The sequence below is a fragment of the Gavialis gangeticus genome, unplaced genomic scaffold (assembly GCF_001723915.1).
Source record: "Gavialis gangeticus isolate Ggan-Ray unplaced genomic scaffold, GavGan_comp1, whole genome shotgun sequence".
Classification (NCBI taxonomy): Eukaryota; Metazoa; Chordata; order Crocodylia; family Gavialidae; genus Gavialis; species Gavialis gangeticus.
Genome location: NW_017728995.1, coordinates 61,426,207 through 61,442,542, shown reverse-complemented (window position 1 = coordinate 61,442,542; position 16,336 = coordinate 61,426,207). Strand labels below are relative to the sequence as shown.

General features: G+C 40.7%; 1 protein-coding gene across 5 annotated transcripts in view; it reads left to right on the top strand.

The window, feature by feature from the left end:
• The window catches only part of YEATS2 (YEATS domain containing 2), a 91,161-nt gene that overhangs the window by 37,082 nt on the left and 37,743 nt on the right, over nt 1–16,336 (top strand). The window contains exons 8-15 of one of the 5 annotated variants that reach the window (XM_019503697.1): nt 346–457; nt 2,303–2,347; nt 3,339–3,525; nt 6,312–6,548; nt 8,413–8,571; nt 10,392–10,495; nt 12,392–12,496; nt 14,102–14,275. In XM_019503697.1, coding sequence (XP_019359242.1) covers nt 346–457; nt 2,303–2,347; nt 3,339–3,525; nt 6,312–6,548; nt 8,413–8,571; nt 10,392–10,495; nt 12,392–12,496; nt 14,102–14,275 — 1,123 coding nt within the window. Of the gene's footprint in view, nt 1–345; nt 458–2,302; nt 2,348–3,338; nt 3,526–6,311; nt 6,549–8,412; nt 8,572–10,391; nt 10,496–12,388; nt 12,497–14,101; nt 14,276–16,336 lie in introns of all 5 variants that reach the window. The other 4 variants (XM_019503696.1, XM_019503699.1, XM_019503698.1 and 1 more) reach the window with 4 other exon arrangements.

Sequence of the window (16,336 nt, the reverse complement as noted above, 5' to 3'; positions counted from 1 at the left end):
TTTTTTTTTTTTTTTTTTTTTTTTACCACTATTGACCACCTGGCTTCATGAAGCCCCCTTTTTTTAAGACAACTTTGTCCGTCTTTACTGGTCCAGTCTTCACCATTTTGGCACCCTTCTCCCCTCTCCCCACCTAAGAAAATTGTAAATGTATCCTTAGGTGTCTGTCAAAGGGAGGGAATTTTTTTTCCTTCTCATACTGCCAAACCTAGTGTTCTGTGTGAGGCTGACTGTGGGATTTAGGACAATTTAGCAATCAATGGGAAAAACATGTTTTTGTTTTAAGGAGGGGGTGAATGTAACCAACATAGGGTATCTGAAATGTTAATCTGCATGTATTTCCAGAGAGCCTCCATTCCACTTGACTCGACGTGGCTGGGGAGAATTTCCTGTGAGGGTTCAGATACACTTCAAGGACAGCCAGAACAAGAGGATCGACATCATACACAATCTGAAGGTATTTTAACAAAAGAGTTGGGAAGGACCCAAGTATAATAGCTTCACTTGTGTAACCTGTAGAATGTGCTATGCTTATGTCTGTCTCCCTGCTTCTAGTGTGTTTGTGTACAACTGCCCTTGCAGGTATGAATGGAGGACACAAAGAATAGATCAGCAGATTAAGACAAAAAATGCAACAAAGTATTTGATAATCAGCTACATAAGAAGTGAATTTTGAGCGAAGACCCCTAGTTTCTCAGCAGATGGAATTACTCTGCCCAAATACTTTTATTTGTTTTCTGGGATTTTTTTTCTTTATCTCCTTTTCTCTTTATTTTAACATGACAGTGTCGTAGAGTAATCACTTCTGTAATCACTAAAGAGTGATTGATATATCTGTTCTCTTCCTCCTGTGTTGCCTACGGCTACCTGGCATCTTCAGTCTAACACCTAGGCTACATATCGTGTGTTACAGGAGGGGGGCACGAAGAGGGAAGGCCCAGAGTTCCCCACTTATCCTCTATGGCTTGAATTTTCCTGCGGCTCTGAGCAGCATCTTGATTCTGTTGGGCACAGTGGGAATTGGAGGTGTGCAGTATTTGTGAATACTACACGGTTGCATCTATTTTCTTGCATCCAGTACTCCTGGCATTCATTTGCTTGCATTGTTTTTTACTGTGCTTAGCTTTTCTTACAGCTGAGTTGCTATTAGCTTGATTTCAGCCTTGGTTGCTTTAACAAATTTCTCGCTTGTGTAAGTATCTCAATGCAAACTGAAATGTGTTAGGGCTGCTTCATAATTATCCATTGTGAAATACAGGAAACCTGAAGCAATCTGAGTCTGAAATAATGCCACTGTATCTCATAGGACTTGTACTTAGGGAGACTGAGGCACACAGTCTGCTGTATGGGTAGGCTTCTTGCCTGGTCTTGTCTCTTGTAATGGACAGGTGCCAAATGACTGCCATGATATACTGCCTCCCTTAACCTTGGGGGAGATGGCATGTTGCATTATGGTGGATGTAGCTGAATCGAGGGAGCCCAGCCTACAGAGGAAAAGGGGACCATGTAACACCTGGACTACAAATTCCTCCCAGGGTTTTGGCTTGCTTATTTTTTTATTTTATTTATTTTTCCTAAGTTTAGGGTGGGGAATCAACATTTTTCTTGTGGAAAAAGAACCATTTTGCATCCAGCTTTAGTAGAGGTGATGTTGCACTGGAGAAAGGCTGGCAAGTTTGAAAGACGGTTTAGACAGCGCTTTGTACCAGTTCGGTATGTCTGTGTTAGGAGTTTGAATCATAGCAAGTTTCCTTAACGTAAGCAGGGTCTGAATTTTCTCTCAGGAGTTTGGGTAATATTTGCAAGGCTCAGATCATCCCTGGGACTGGGTTCCTCAGTCACCTGTTTTTCCATGAAATCTGTGACTTTCCTAGCTTGTATCTACTGATATCCAGTGTGTCCAGCCATTCAGCTAAGACTGGAATAAGCAGTAAGAAGATTTAAAGATCTCATGAGTGCATCTTTCATGTTACTGATATTTATTTAGATTCATACAGTGGTTAAAAAGGGACACTTATTTTCTTTGCTTTAATTGTAAAATATAAATACAGTTTAACAATATAATAAATATAAATACCTTGCAAAACACCAATTTCCACCCTCCCTCAAATCGTAGTTCCCAATACTGCACAAACCATGTAGTCTTGCTCAGTCAACTGTGCAAAAAAATACTACTTTAGCTTTAGTAAATTTGACATCCTCTCCAGCTATGTTAGCATCATTTTTGTTTATTTATACATTTAATTTGAAATGCTTATAACAACATGTTAATGTGTTTACTCATCTGATTGTTTTTGCCCAGTTGGACAGAACCTACACTGGCTTGCAGACACTTGGTGCAGAAACGGTGAGTGATCAGACTTGCTGGTACACAGATTTAGTGCAGAAGTAATGACAACCTGTGGGTTTATTTCAACAATCACATTTTCACTTCAGCCCCAGACATTATTAAAGCATTGGGGAAAAACATTTCTAGTACTTGTGCTAGACAGGTTAATGTGCAATACAGATTTTGGAGCTATTTCACAAAGCTATGTATGCTTTCAGTACTGAACACCTTGATCTGCAGAGTGTTCAGATGTGCAGGAAATCTAGTTATTATACAATATAAATGAGTGAGTCGCCCTACCATCTTACTAAGTCAAGTATCTGTGGATTGCCTTTTTTAACTTGATAACTAAAAACATTAATAGACATTTCAATGTTTATCAACTCCCAGAGCACCCTGCAAGTGAAATCTGACAAGTTTTAGGTATAAAAAACTAAATGAATAAATCAGACTCTCTCTTTTTCTCCAGGGTTTTGATTTTTTTCCCTCTGTACTTTACCAAATAATGCAATTTCCTGGGAAACTTTCTATCTCAGCTTTTCACTCTGTGGAGTAGAGTTTAAAATAAAATATCTCATGTGAGTGAAGAATGTTTTGGAAGAGTAAGTAAGTGCTGTAATAGTGCATGCTTCTAGGACTTTCCAAAACAAGTAGACGGGGTTAGTCTACAACCCTGTGTTAAGATATGATAGCAGGTACCCTTGCACATGCTCAGTCCTACTGATTACACTGGGACATCTCACAGACGCATTGTTTAGGATCTTGGTCTGAGGATGTTTGCTTGTCAAATGTTTTGTGTGAGCAAACTCATGCCATTGTTGCATATTTAATTTTGCAAAGAAGATGTATTTTTATCTCTTGTCTTAGGCCTGATCCTGGCATGTAGCATTTAAAATGTTGTTAGAGTCATTAGAGCAGAACGATGCTCTGTGTGTGTGTGTAAACTTATGTGTATGGCTACAGATTTCCATGTGCAGGCTTTAACAATCTTTTCATTTTTTTCTGGAAGGTAGTGGATGTGGAGTTACATCGGCATTCCCTTGGAGAGGAATATCTCTTTTCCCAGTCATCTGAGTCTGACCTTTCTGATGTCCCCACCTCTCTCCCACTACCACTAAGCATACCAGCACCTGTTAAAGCATCTTCTCCAATTAAACAGTTGCATGAGTCCAGTCCAGATGCTTCTGTAGAAAAAGGTAAAGCAAACTGATACTTATGTTTTCTAAATCTTGAGAGGGATAATTTGAATATTTTTAAGTGTTGGGTTAATAACTGAATTACTTCTGAGTTGCATTGGAATAACTCATCTGATTCTTGACTGTCTAGTACATTAAGGAAGTGGCAGGTTTATGAAAGAAACTGAGTTCAGAATACTTTCTTCATTAGAACGTCATTGAGTAGATTCAGTTGTGCCAAATTTTGTAGACAACAAATGCTTTATGTAGGCCATTCAGTTGAAAAAGCAAGTGTTAAGAACTGTTTTCTTTTTTGCTCTCAATTTCAGAGTATTTAGGCAGGTGATCTACTTGAGCTGTTTAAATGTGTGAACATAATAGGATTTTGTATAACCTTATGGGATTGTCAAGAGTCTCTGGTCATGGGTTTGCTGCAGAAAAAGACGACATGCCTGAGGTGCTGGAGAGGAGTGAGGCAGTTGCAGTATGCATTAGCCATCTATTTTAGCTGAGTACCTGGCACTTGTTTTAATGTTCACATTCTTGCAATGTCCCTGTGAGGTAGAGAAGTTAAATGGAATATTCCATTTAACAGATTGAGTATGAAGCGCAGAGACACTGAAAAAGGTATTTGAAAGTAATTTGGCAGCTATGTCCCACCAATTTCAGTGAGAGTTAAGTATCTAAATATCTTTGTTAGATCTGGGCTTTACAGGCAGATTTTAAAGTGGGCCTGTGTGTAAAGGTAGAATTCAGGTATCTAAGCCCAAGAGTGCAGTCCTTAAAACCCGGCTTGACCTTCTAGGCACCAAAATTTCTCAGTCACTCCTGCCTCGTTTCCAGGTGTGGAACAGGAGTTGGTGGGAAGTTTAATGTTGGCAGCAGCCCTCAACAGCAGTGTGGAGGCAGTGTAGACACAACCTTGGGCAGCTCCTCACTTGGCATGTTGACTGTTTTTTGAATCCCATTTTGATGTATTAGACTCTGTGTCCTGTGTAGGGAGCCAACGCAGTGAATCCCACTCTGGAGGCCAGCCGCTTAGAAGTTGAGTGTTGCAGCTAAGCATGCCAGCACCAAAATCCCTTTGTAAATTTGGTTTTGCATGATTGGCCAAGGTCATGCAGGAAGCAGAGGTGAAGTAGAGAATTTAAACCAGGCCCTCCCAACTCCTAAGCCAGTGCTCCAGCAGCTGGACCATCTTCTAGAGTCTTTTATTCAGGAATGTTGAAATGCTTGACAAATGTTTTGTGTTCCCCTACAATACTCTTGTGAGATATAGCATGGAAATAAACATTGCCTAGAGGCATATTGGAGCTGGAGTTAGGCTAGTGATCTCCAGACCTGTGCTTTAACCATAAAATTCATCCTTCCTTTCTTGAATCAACTGCCTTTTTATCCACCAGGCTGATTTAAAATGCCTGTTATCGTTCTCCTCAGTACCATATGCACCTTCTGTTCCAGTCATGGTTCTGTGACTAGCCAATTTCGGAGCTGGGAACTGGATTCTTTTTTACACCTTGCATGGAAACTTATAGAAACTGTTTCTTTGGGATAAGCTTATAAGTTGTCTTGAGAACTCTCAAAAATAGCTGTCTTCTTTTTGCTTTGCATTTAAAAAACTTCTGAATAATGCTTATTTCATTGCTTCTTACAGAAAATTCATTTCATGACAAGTAATTGCAACCCAGATGGCTTGAATTAAAACTCTTTCCTAAGCATGGGTTAGGGTTGTTGATAAACACCAGTTTTTATACCATTAAAGCAAAATTATGTTGTTACGTAAAAAAAGCTACCTTAGTCCCACCTACCACATGCCAGACTTAGTTTCACAGCATTTTTGCAATGTTCTAGCAATTGAAAACTTAATATCTTTCCAATGGTGTTCAACATGTCATCTGAATGGAGCCATCTAAGGATGGGAAGTGTTATATTTGCTACTCTTTTATGACCAAAAAGGTTACAATCCCACTTCCCTGCTGAATGGGCTCACATAGTTAAGACCTTGCTTTCTGTAGTCTGCAGCATATAGGGTATTGTGATGTGGCCAGGCAACATACTCGCTAATTCAGAGTAGCCATGTTTACCTTGTCAACTGGGGATGACCTTCAGCACAAGTCCAGAGAGGGGCTCAGACTTATACCCCTGGCGCCATTGTGAGACACCTGAACCACTTTGTCACTGTGCTCCTCTTACTGTGGCAAAAAAAAAGAAAAAGAAAAACATGAGCACCTAAAATATAATACATGAGCTATTTTCTGACTTCAGCAAAGACGTGCTGAACATTTGGATGGGCAGTCTATAAAGCAAACAGGAAAGAAAGAGCATGCTACTGCCTCAGAGAAACTGGTGTTATTCATTAGAGCCATTAATTAACTGAGCTCCACCTATACGAATTATGATGGACCCTGAGCCTATATAGGAGGACATTAGTCACTGTTCCTGCCCCTATATAATCATGCACAAATATGCAGAGACAGAGGCTTCCTTTAGTGGAAACTTTTCAACTGTATGGATGTAGCCGCTTCCAAACAACACAGATCGGCACTCTTGGGATTTGCAAAAAAAATCTGTCAAAATTGGATGCCAGGATAGTGAATCTTCGTGACGACATATTGGGTTAGACAGTACATTGTTTTCTGATTCAGTATATGTTTTTTTCAGAGAAGTGTCAAGCAAAATAATAAATGAAAATGCCCCAAAATCACACTTACAGGCTTTGAAGGCGTTTGTCCTATCTTACTTTTCGTCTATGCAGTAAAACACTAAGGAATGAGAAATATTTCTCTTCTTTTCCCTGTTTTAATCAGGATTCCCTGGGAACGCTGAGACCGAAAGACATACAACGTTTTATTCTCTGCCCTCTTCGATAGAACGGACTCCCACTAAATTAACACAGAAGGTCGCCTTTGGCTCCCATGGAAATTCGGCTTTTCAGCCAATTGCAGCTAGTTGCAAAATTGTGCCTCAGGGTCAGATCCCAAGCCCAGCAGAATCACCTGGAAAATCCTTCCAGCCAATCACCATGAGCTGCAAGATTGTGTCAGGTGAATTTTAGTTGATGTTCCGAATACTTCATACTGGAAAATGAGTTATGGAACCTGTTGGCCTTGTTCGGTGTCATTTCCTTGTTTTCTTGCCAGCATTGAACATAAGTCAATAGGGAAACTCCAGTGGAAGAGATTAAAAAAAAATTCTGTCCATTTTAAAAAATACTTATGCAGAATGTTTGCAGGTTAAAAGCAAGTTGGGAACTACTTTTAATCATTCCCTGGGCATGCACTTTTTTTGACATGCTGCTACCCCTAGTTAATTGGCTCAAGCATAAAAATTGTTACTTCAGTACAAAATAATGAAATGTCTCATGAGCGTGTTTATGAATGGCGAGACAAAGCTTCTTTCCCTTTTTCACTTCCTGATTCTTGGGACTGGTAAAATGGGAAAAGTTTTATCCTCCTGCTCCCCCTTTTCTCAAGCAGATGACAGTGTTGAAAACTCGAAATCGTTGCTCTCATAGTCACAGTGTCTTCTCATTAGAAGCAGACAGTTTCCTTTTACCTCCCCCACTAACAGTAATTCTAGATGTCTCAGTGAGAAGAGATAAGCATCTGATTGCAGCAAGCAAAATTATATCCTTTTAGAAACTTCTAAAACAGATGCAGTCACTCTGTAGGATGCTCATTCTGCTTCTACTCCCTGGTCTGCTGAGCATGATGCATTGCATTTCACTAACACAATGCTTTCTGCTGGGCTGTAGAGTACATGAGAAAACTTCAATGCCCATCTTTCTTCAGTCACTTGTGAACATGAGACCATTGTCTGTAATATACCACTATTGCGTGGTGTTCAGTGAATAGAGATTGAGGTGGCAGGTACCAGTATGGGTGCCTGCTGATCATATCTTCCCAAACTTTTCTTGCCTGCTTTTACCTTTTATGGTTGTATTTTCTCTTCTGCCAATATTTATTCTTTCTCTCTTAAAACAGTACCTAAGGCAATAGCAACTTATTTGAACAAGTGCCAACTGCTTTCTTACTTGCTACCTTAATATACTGAACCATTTGCCTAATTTTCTGGGTCCTATTTAGAAGATACGAAGGTTTCCCAGTAGGTGAGAATACATGGCTATCTTGTCTGCCTTAAAATCCTTAGGATATTCTCTGTCAATCTTTTCTATTCAAAATATTTCTTTGCTAAGCATCTCTGAGACTCTACTGAGTTCTGAGAAAACCTATTGCCTCTTTCACATTGCTATAGCCATGTGTAAGTTGTTAAGCGTCTCTTTCAGTGTTTCTGCTCATTTTTTGCAGTCAGTCCTTCCCAAGAAGTCAAATTAACAGAGGATAGCCCTGTCCTACACAGTGTCCCTTCACTGTGTGCCATAATGCAGTTGTCATCCCTCTTTTAGCCATATTCTCATTCTCTGTTCTTATCTCTTATTGCTCCCTTATTACTTTCTTCAACCTGTTTTTCCCCCTGGTTTACCTCCCTTTTCACTTACCAGGGGGCTACATGCTGCTGCAGTGGTGGCTTTTACGTGCTCCCACAGTTGAGTGGCATAGTAGGAAGAGAGGCTTATCTTAGGGGTCAGTTGCCTGAGTCTACAGCCCTTCTAGTTAGTGCTGTTCCTAATGGCTATAGAAACAGGAGTTGCCAGCATAGAGAAGAAAGGCAAATACCTTTCCAGGAGCTGCTCAGCACTTTACCCTCATGCAGAGGCTTATTGACATTGGGAGCAGGGGAGATCAGGGGTTTTGAAACTTTACTCATCCCCTTACAGCCTTGTGACCCAACTTGGGCTAGGAAACACATCCTTGGCAAACTGTGCAAACTCCAAGTCATTTTCTTTTATGGCATTTTTATGTCCTTATGAAATTTAAGAGATGGAAGTATTGGACTTTCTTTCTTAAGGTTCTCCAATATCGACCCCTAGTCCATCTCCGCTACCTCGTACCCCAACCTCCACCCCGGTGCACATGAAGCAAGGGTCTGCTAGCTCCGTCATTAATAACCCCTTCATTATTGTGGACAAGCCTGGACAGATGGTTGGAGCAGCAGCCACAAGCACAGGTGTGTAGTGTGATCTTGGAAGATAGCAGCTTAGTTTTATCCACTCCCATTTATCTTCCCTGTAATAATACTAAGTCAATATGCAAAGATTCCAAAGTGCTTTACACAAGAAGGGGGAAGGATCAATAGTTTATCTAACTACTGCTGACAATATGGTGTTCTTAGCACAGGTGGAGTTCACTCTAGGAAGCAACACAAAATGTAAGAGCAAATATAAATCATTAATTTCTCTCCAAAGAGAGTACATGTTTCAGAAAAAAATTGGAGTGAGTAGGTGGAGGTTGTGATGCATGTAACAAGGGCATGTGGGATGATGGCTGGAGCTGTCTTGGGTGCAGTAAAGTGCAACCCGTTGTGTTGTGCTGCCACCTCTATCTTCAGTACAGAAGTATGACCTTCAGGGTGTCAGGGATTCCAGCACGCATTGCTCCAACTCTGTCCAAACAGTAGGTTGATTAAATCAAGATGGTCCGGAGAAGATGGTCTTACCAACCATAATTGAACTGTGAACCTTCATTCAGCTACTTTTAACAGATTTGCATCAGACCCACCCCCGACTCCTTCAACTAGATTCTGTATTTCGGAGGTGGCAGGGACTCCTTACGTTGAGTTCTTGTGATTCTCTTACTGTCTAAGGAGTAGTTAGGCCAGGAGACAGATGAAGGGGAAGAGCTAGTAGGCCATCTTTGTACTGGAGTTGGAAGAAATATTAGCTGCTCATAGGTCCTTGTATATAAAGCATGACACACAGGCCAAAGAACCTCATGCCTGACTTGCATATGTGTACATTTGGTAGCTTGTTAAAGAGGTGCTTGGAGCTGACAGAGACTTTTTATACTAGTTTAAAATGATTCACATAGCAAATACCTTTCACTAGATCTGGATGGAAATAGGAAAATTCTTTATGAAAAATTTGTGTCCCTTTCTTGTTGAGAAACTCAAAATTATTCAGCTGCCACCACCTTTAAAGGTATGGTAAGAGAGCTGAATAGTCTCTGTTTGAAGTAGCTAGAGTTCTTTTATTTTTCTGGTACTTTTTGGAAGGTCTCTTGTTGGATGAACAGGAAACAACTTGATCATATATTGACTAGGTTAAATGTTTCACTTTTCTCTAAAGCTTTGTATGCAGTTGGAGTGTAGTTTATCAACATATGATAATTTGGTTAACTTCAAATGTACCGAGTGCAGACTTGTATATAATGAGTGGGATTTTCAAAAGCATCCAGATCAGTGGTGCTCATCCTTCCGGCCCCACAAGACCAGATCTCACGGATGGGGTTGGTCCATGTGCACAGGGTCATGTCATCTGGCCTGCAGGGCTCCCCGCAGGTCCAAAAATTTGGGGGTGGGGGAGTGATGGTGTCATTAATTGCCATGGTTTCCATAGCCATGGCATTTAACACTACAACCATTCCCCTGCCACCAGATTTCAGGACCTGGGGAGAGCCCTGCAAGCCAGATGACATGGCCCCACAGGCCAGATTCAGTCCACAGACTGGAGGGTGAGCACCACTTATCTGAATGACTAACAGACACAAATCCATTTACCTTCAAGCTTCTTTACAAAATCCTATCTATTCCTAATATCTTAAAAAGACATTGTCAAACATCTGAGGTTTGAAACTGAGGTTTTGGATGAGGCAACTTTCACAAAGCCTACCAGAAACAGAAATATCATTACTGTGTATTCCCTTCGGCATATATATGGTGTTAATAAAAGTGAAATACTATGTCTTTGTTAGATACAAAACTATGTTTATTTAATAATAACCATCACAAAATGCTTACCCTGAAGTCTGCCTTACCCTTCCAATACACAGGAAGCCCAACAAGCAAATTGACAAATGTTTCTCAGGCCTCTCATGGAACTGGATCTCCAGTCTCAAAGATCCATGGAAGCAGTTTTGTAACCTCTGCTGTCAAGGTAATATAACTGTGCTGATTGGCTGTTTCTATGAAGAAATCACTTCATATAGAGCAGATGGGCTATTTGGTCTTTTTTAGCATCATGTGAACTTGTCTTGAATACAGAATATAAGCTCACCATGTCACTGAAACATACTCTGTTTAGCAGCAGCAGCATGTTGGAAGGCATGATAGTGTCAATTCAGGCAGCTCTAATTAGAATTGTCTACATTTCTGTTAAAAATAAGTCTTTTGCTGTCAAACAGGAAAGTCCTTAGAGGGTATAGATCTCTGTACTCTCTCTCTCCTTATTTTTCAAAAGAGCATGTTCTGTAATGGCCTTTGATCTTCTTCACTAGATTGGTGACTGTTTTGGATCTGACCCAGAAGCATGTGTTTTTAGAAACCTCAGTTGCATGGATATTTTTGCACAATTCATACACTGAGAGCAAGCCAAGCCTTGGCTGCTACGTCCATGTAAGCAACTGAGGGAGAAAAAAAATACTAATATATGAGCAGTATTTAGAAGTTTGATTTACAAAAGTGTATGTTTGTAGTCAATCAGGGTTGCAGTCACTGGCTGCAAGTGAGCAGAAGTGAGCAGGTTTATGACTTTGAACTGGAAAGCCCTACAGGTACGGAACTTAATTATTTCAGATAAAAACCTCTCTCACTTTACAAAGAGACATATTTCTGACTAGTGGCATCAATGTTACTCCTTTGGAAAGTGGCTCGTGGGTTGTGAAGTAGTATGCAGGAGGTGGGTCAGCAGTAGTCTGTTCACCTTAAGACTGATTGATCGTAGGGTGTTTGGATAACTGCAGCCAGGGTGGAGAACCAGAATACTTCTCTCCAGAAAATGATGCTCATTTTCTGAAAATCTGTGGTATAGGAATCATTTGCCATGCATGTGCATGTTGAAAGATCTGCTAAGTAAAACGAAGTGTACTTTTTCCCTCTGCAAAAATTGAAGCCATAGGCTTATCCCAAAGTGATTTTGGGAATTGCTTCTATTAGGAGGCAGATATTAGAGGCTTTGTCTATTTGAGGTAGCAGAATTGGAGCAGTACTATTAAATGAGATGTGTGCACCCCTTATGATATCAGAAAAAACAGTTAAGAGTGACTTCAGTTAACAGAACTAATACTACTCGTTAATCCTTGTTTCACTGATCTGAAGCAGTTGCTTCTTTGCAGTTTGAAACAAATTAGGGAATGCCCACATCACATGTTTTCAAGATGACACCAGTAAGAATCAGAATATGCTTAGAATATTTGCAGCTCTGTTAATGGAAATATAGCCCCTGTAAACTTGTGTCTCTGTGGTGGAGTTCAACACCAGGATAGTATAGGATATGCTAGGAGAAGAGGTTGGATTAACATTCCAAAGTACCCTCTTAGGCCAGATCTGGGCTGTGGGTCAAAGTGACTCACCCCATGCCAGTGACAGCTGTGTCCATTGGGCCCCCCAAGTCCTGGCGCAGGCTATGTCCCTTGCTGGCCATGCTTACCAACTTCTGTTATTCCAGCAGGTCAGATTTGACCCACAGGCCAGGCATTTGACGCTTCTGTTTCAAAGGATGGAAAATTGAGGCTTATTATCAAAACACCTAATGTAGCTGTGATTGTACATGTCAGCCCATTCCAGGCACCTAATTACCATATAATAAGAAATGTTGTTTTAATGGTCAAGAATGGAGTTCCCAGTAAGAGAGCATTTGGAATCTCTAGGTGCTTATGCAGTATCACATAATCACACAATAATCATGTTTGCATAGAAATACATAGACCTTCCTTAGCATGTATAAAATTACTTCTACATGTTATCCTAGTTGCTGATATGGGCATCCAGTTACTAGTGTTTATAGTCTTTGTTTCACCTATGTGTTCATTTCATGTATATTCATTTTTAGCAGGAGGATTCTTTATTTGCAACAATGCCACCTCTTTGTCCAATTGGGAGTCATTCCAAGGTTCAGAGCCCTAAATCTGTGACAGGAGGACTTGGAGCTTTTACCAAGGTATTTGGTGTGTACTTTTTGGTTTTGTGCATGGAGGCATAGTCTGGATTTGGCACAACTTTCATGGTGTGTATATGTACATTCTTGTATACCTTAGCAAGAATTTGAAGCCCAGGCTGTTTTATTGACAGGCATGAAGAAAAATGAACTCTTGCAACTTTCATAAAATGTACCATGTCTTTCTGTTTCAGTGGCTTCGTTGTTCTTCCAACCTGTCGTGTCTCTTCTTTTATTTTTTATTTTGTTTTCTTTGCCTGTAATGAACTACTGCCATGTTCTAGCAGATATTTGAAAACACACTGTGAGTTTCTTCCATAATACAGTAAAATAAACTAGAATAGTTTCTGGGTCTATAAGTTGCTTTGCCTGTAAAATAATACTTGTCATTTCTGAATGTCCAAGACCTGTCTTTTTAAGTGTGTTTCTTCAAGCATTAGGAGTAAGTTCTTTTCTTCCTTTGTTGTGAGCTAATACTCTGCCCGTTGGAAAATGGCCAAAATGATCTAATACAAGGGGACTTTTGGTAGGCAGTAGGGCTGTGCGAAGCTTTGGTCCCTGATTTGATTTGGTGGAGATTCAGCCTGATTCGGTGGCTAAATCGTCAAAGCTGTATCGAATCGGAACCCTCCAAATCGATTTGGAGAGATTCAGAAAAATTCAGAAATTCAGACATAGAGACAGCTTTAAATGTTTTTTCTGTGTACCTCTAGGTAGTAGGCGGCTTGTGAGCACTGCGATGCTGGGGCCCATGGAGCATCCCACAGAAGCATGGGGGGCTTTCCAGCATGCGCTCGGCAGCAGACCTGGAAGTAGACCAGAAGCTCTTCCGGGTCCACTGGGGAGCATGTGGGGTCATCACCTGCATGCCCCTGGCTCGGTAACTGGTGTCTCTTGGGTCTGGGGGGACACCTGGGGTCCCCCTGCAGCCAGTTGCAGCATTCACGAGCCATGCCTGCTACTTCAAGATATGTAGAAAAAACTTTTAAAGCTGTGTCTATGTCCAAATCGCTGATTTTTCAGAATCAGCATCGAACCTTCAGATTTGGATTTGGCTGAATCAAATCAGGGATAGTGATCCAAATTAACAAATCAAATCACTGTCCCAGATTCAGGCCGAATCCCAATCGAATAGGGCCTGCTTCGCACACCCCTAATAGACAGGCCTCTGAGAGCTTCGGTTGTTTTTTTTTATTTTTAATTTAGGTTGTATCCAAGTTTTGAGTTCTGTCTGGCGTATTTTGGGCAGAATTGTGGACAGGGCAGGGTGTTAAGAATCAAAGTACTAATTAACCTCAGGAAGGCTAGCCCTGTTTGCAGCTGCAAACCAGAACAAATCCATCATTAGCATTAATGTTTAGCACCTGTCAACCTCTGATTAATTTTGCAAACATCAGTGTTTTTTCACCCCTGTGCAGCTTATGATGTTTTTGCTACATCTGAGGGTGATGTGTCTGTGACATGGGAGTTTGTCAGAATCAAGACTAGAGTTCAGGTTCTTGGCTGTCTTTCTTGTGAATCTTTTCCATAGAAAGTTGGCAGTAGGTGATGGTTTCTTTGGATGCTCTAAAGCTTTTTTTTTTTAATTCAACTTTCATTTATTAATAGGTGATAATAAAGCAAGAGCCAGGAGAGCTGCCCCAGCAACCACAGATGCCTGTAACTGGAACAGCCTCGCAGCCCTCAGTGCAGCAGTATGTCACGGTGAAGGGGAGTCATATGATAGCTCTGTCACCTCAGAAGCAGATTGTGAGCACAAGTGAGGGCACCACACAGTCTAAGGTATTGATTGCTGTGATAGATTTGGATTACTGTAAACTGCTTTTTCTCCTAGAGATAGCACTGTCACCTCTGTGCTGCTTTTACAATTGGCTGTCCTCCAACCTTTGAATTTCCTGGATAGCACAAGCAATAATACAGAGCTTACTGGTTTCCTTAAGACATTTGAGGGACTGTAGATAAAGGGCACAAAACTGGAGGTAAAAATTTTGCTCAGGGTAGTGTTCATGTTTTAATTTCTCCCAAGCAGTTTAAGTGAGGTGAGAGGTTCCTCGGAAACCTGTTACACATTATTGCCTCCAACAAGCAAGCTCCATTCCTTTACTTCTATTGTTGCAATGGCTTAATAGAAAATGGGGGCCAACTAGCATAAGATGGAAATAACTCAATTTTGTCTGAGATTGGAATGAGAATTAAGATAGAACAAGCAGTGTCAGCGGGCTGCACACTTTTGTTCTATCTTAATTCTTATTCCAGTCTCAGACAAAATTGAGTTATTTTTGACATTACAAGAGACAGAGAAGCAGAGTACCTGTGGGGCATGAGGAGCTTCTTTGTGTTTGGCAACCATTGACCCTTCTAGATCATGGTGTATATGCATTACAGGTCACCCAGACCTTCAATGCATATACCTAGGCAGGAGGTTTGTTTGTTTTGGAGGAGGAGTGGAGGTTGTGCAGACTTTCCATCCCCCTTTAGGCCACTGAGACAGAATCCAAAGACCAGACTGAGTCCAGATGTTTAGTACCTCTGTGGCTGCAATAAGCATCTGGGATTTGAACCCAGGTCTCTTCTGTGGTAGACAAGGACTCTACCACTGAACCACAGGGGACTCCACTTCTTTGTGTAATGACTAAACAATATAGGTCTCAACAGGTTATTTTCCTTCTATTTTTTCCTATACAGTAAAATCTACTTGCCAGGCACACACACAATCATATGCCAATGGTTCCCAACCTTGTTAGACTCAAGGCACTCACTGGAAAATGCCAGCTCTTAGTTTTTCTTTCTTTCTTTTCTTTTTTTTTAAAGAACAGAAAAATAATAGAGCAATTTGTTGCGAAAAAGTCAGACTGCAACAGATCAGAATGTTTTTGACACAATGGATCCCTATTTCAAATCTCTGGGTTTATCTTACAAATTATGTTTGCACAGTGCTAACATTGCATGGCACCCCAGGCTGCTGTAGCATGCTGGTTGAAAAATACTGGCATATGCAGAATGTTCATTAGCATTCACAGAAAATAATTGTTCTTTTAACTACTTTGTTGCCTGTTCAAGCAGTACACAACTATGGTGTTGTCTTCATACAAAATTGAGACTTATGTAAATTCAACATTCAGGCCAAAGTGTCCAGTGTGCCTGTTTTTGATAGGTTAGTTGAAAATAAGTTTCTGGTGTTCTGCCCTTCACTAATGCAGAATTCATGTACATTTTGAATTGAGCAACTTTTCTTGTGCTAGAAACTATCTTGAGAACCTCAGTTTGATCATCATCAGACTTCCATAATCACTGAAATTGTGAGTGTTTTTAACAGTTATCTTTGCTCTGGTAGGAGGAACTAGGACAGTAGGAAGTTTGATCTTTTTTTTTTGGTGTCTGAAGGCTTAGATGGGAGATTACAATCATATTACTTTATAGGGGGGAGAAGGAACACACTGGCTGCTGAGCATGGGTCTGCTGATCAATTATAACTATTTTGTGTATCAACTCCCTTCCTGGAATAAGTGAAGCTAAACTGAAACAGCTTACACTGGAGTTTAAACAGACAATAAACTAAGATGGCTTAGCTTCTACTTGCACAGGATAGAGTGGACACACACAACATTTAGAACAGAACACCTTAAACTGCTGTAAGTCTGTCACATTTTTTTTCATTTTGATGTAGTTGTTTTATCTGGCTATATCGTGAGTGGGGTGGTCTCCAATTCACATAGTTTCATAGTTTCTAGGGTCGGAAGGGACCTGAGCAGATCATCTAGTCCGACCCCCTGCCATGGCAGGAAGAGCACTGGGGTCAAATGACCCCAGTAAGGTGGTCATCCAACCTCCTCTTAAAAACCC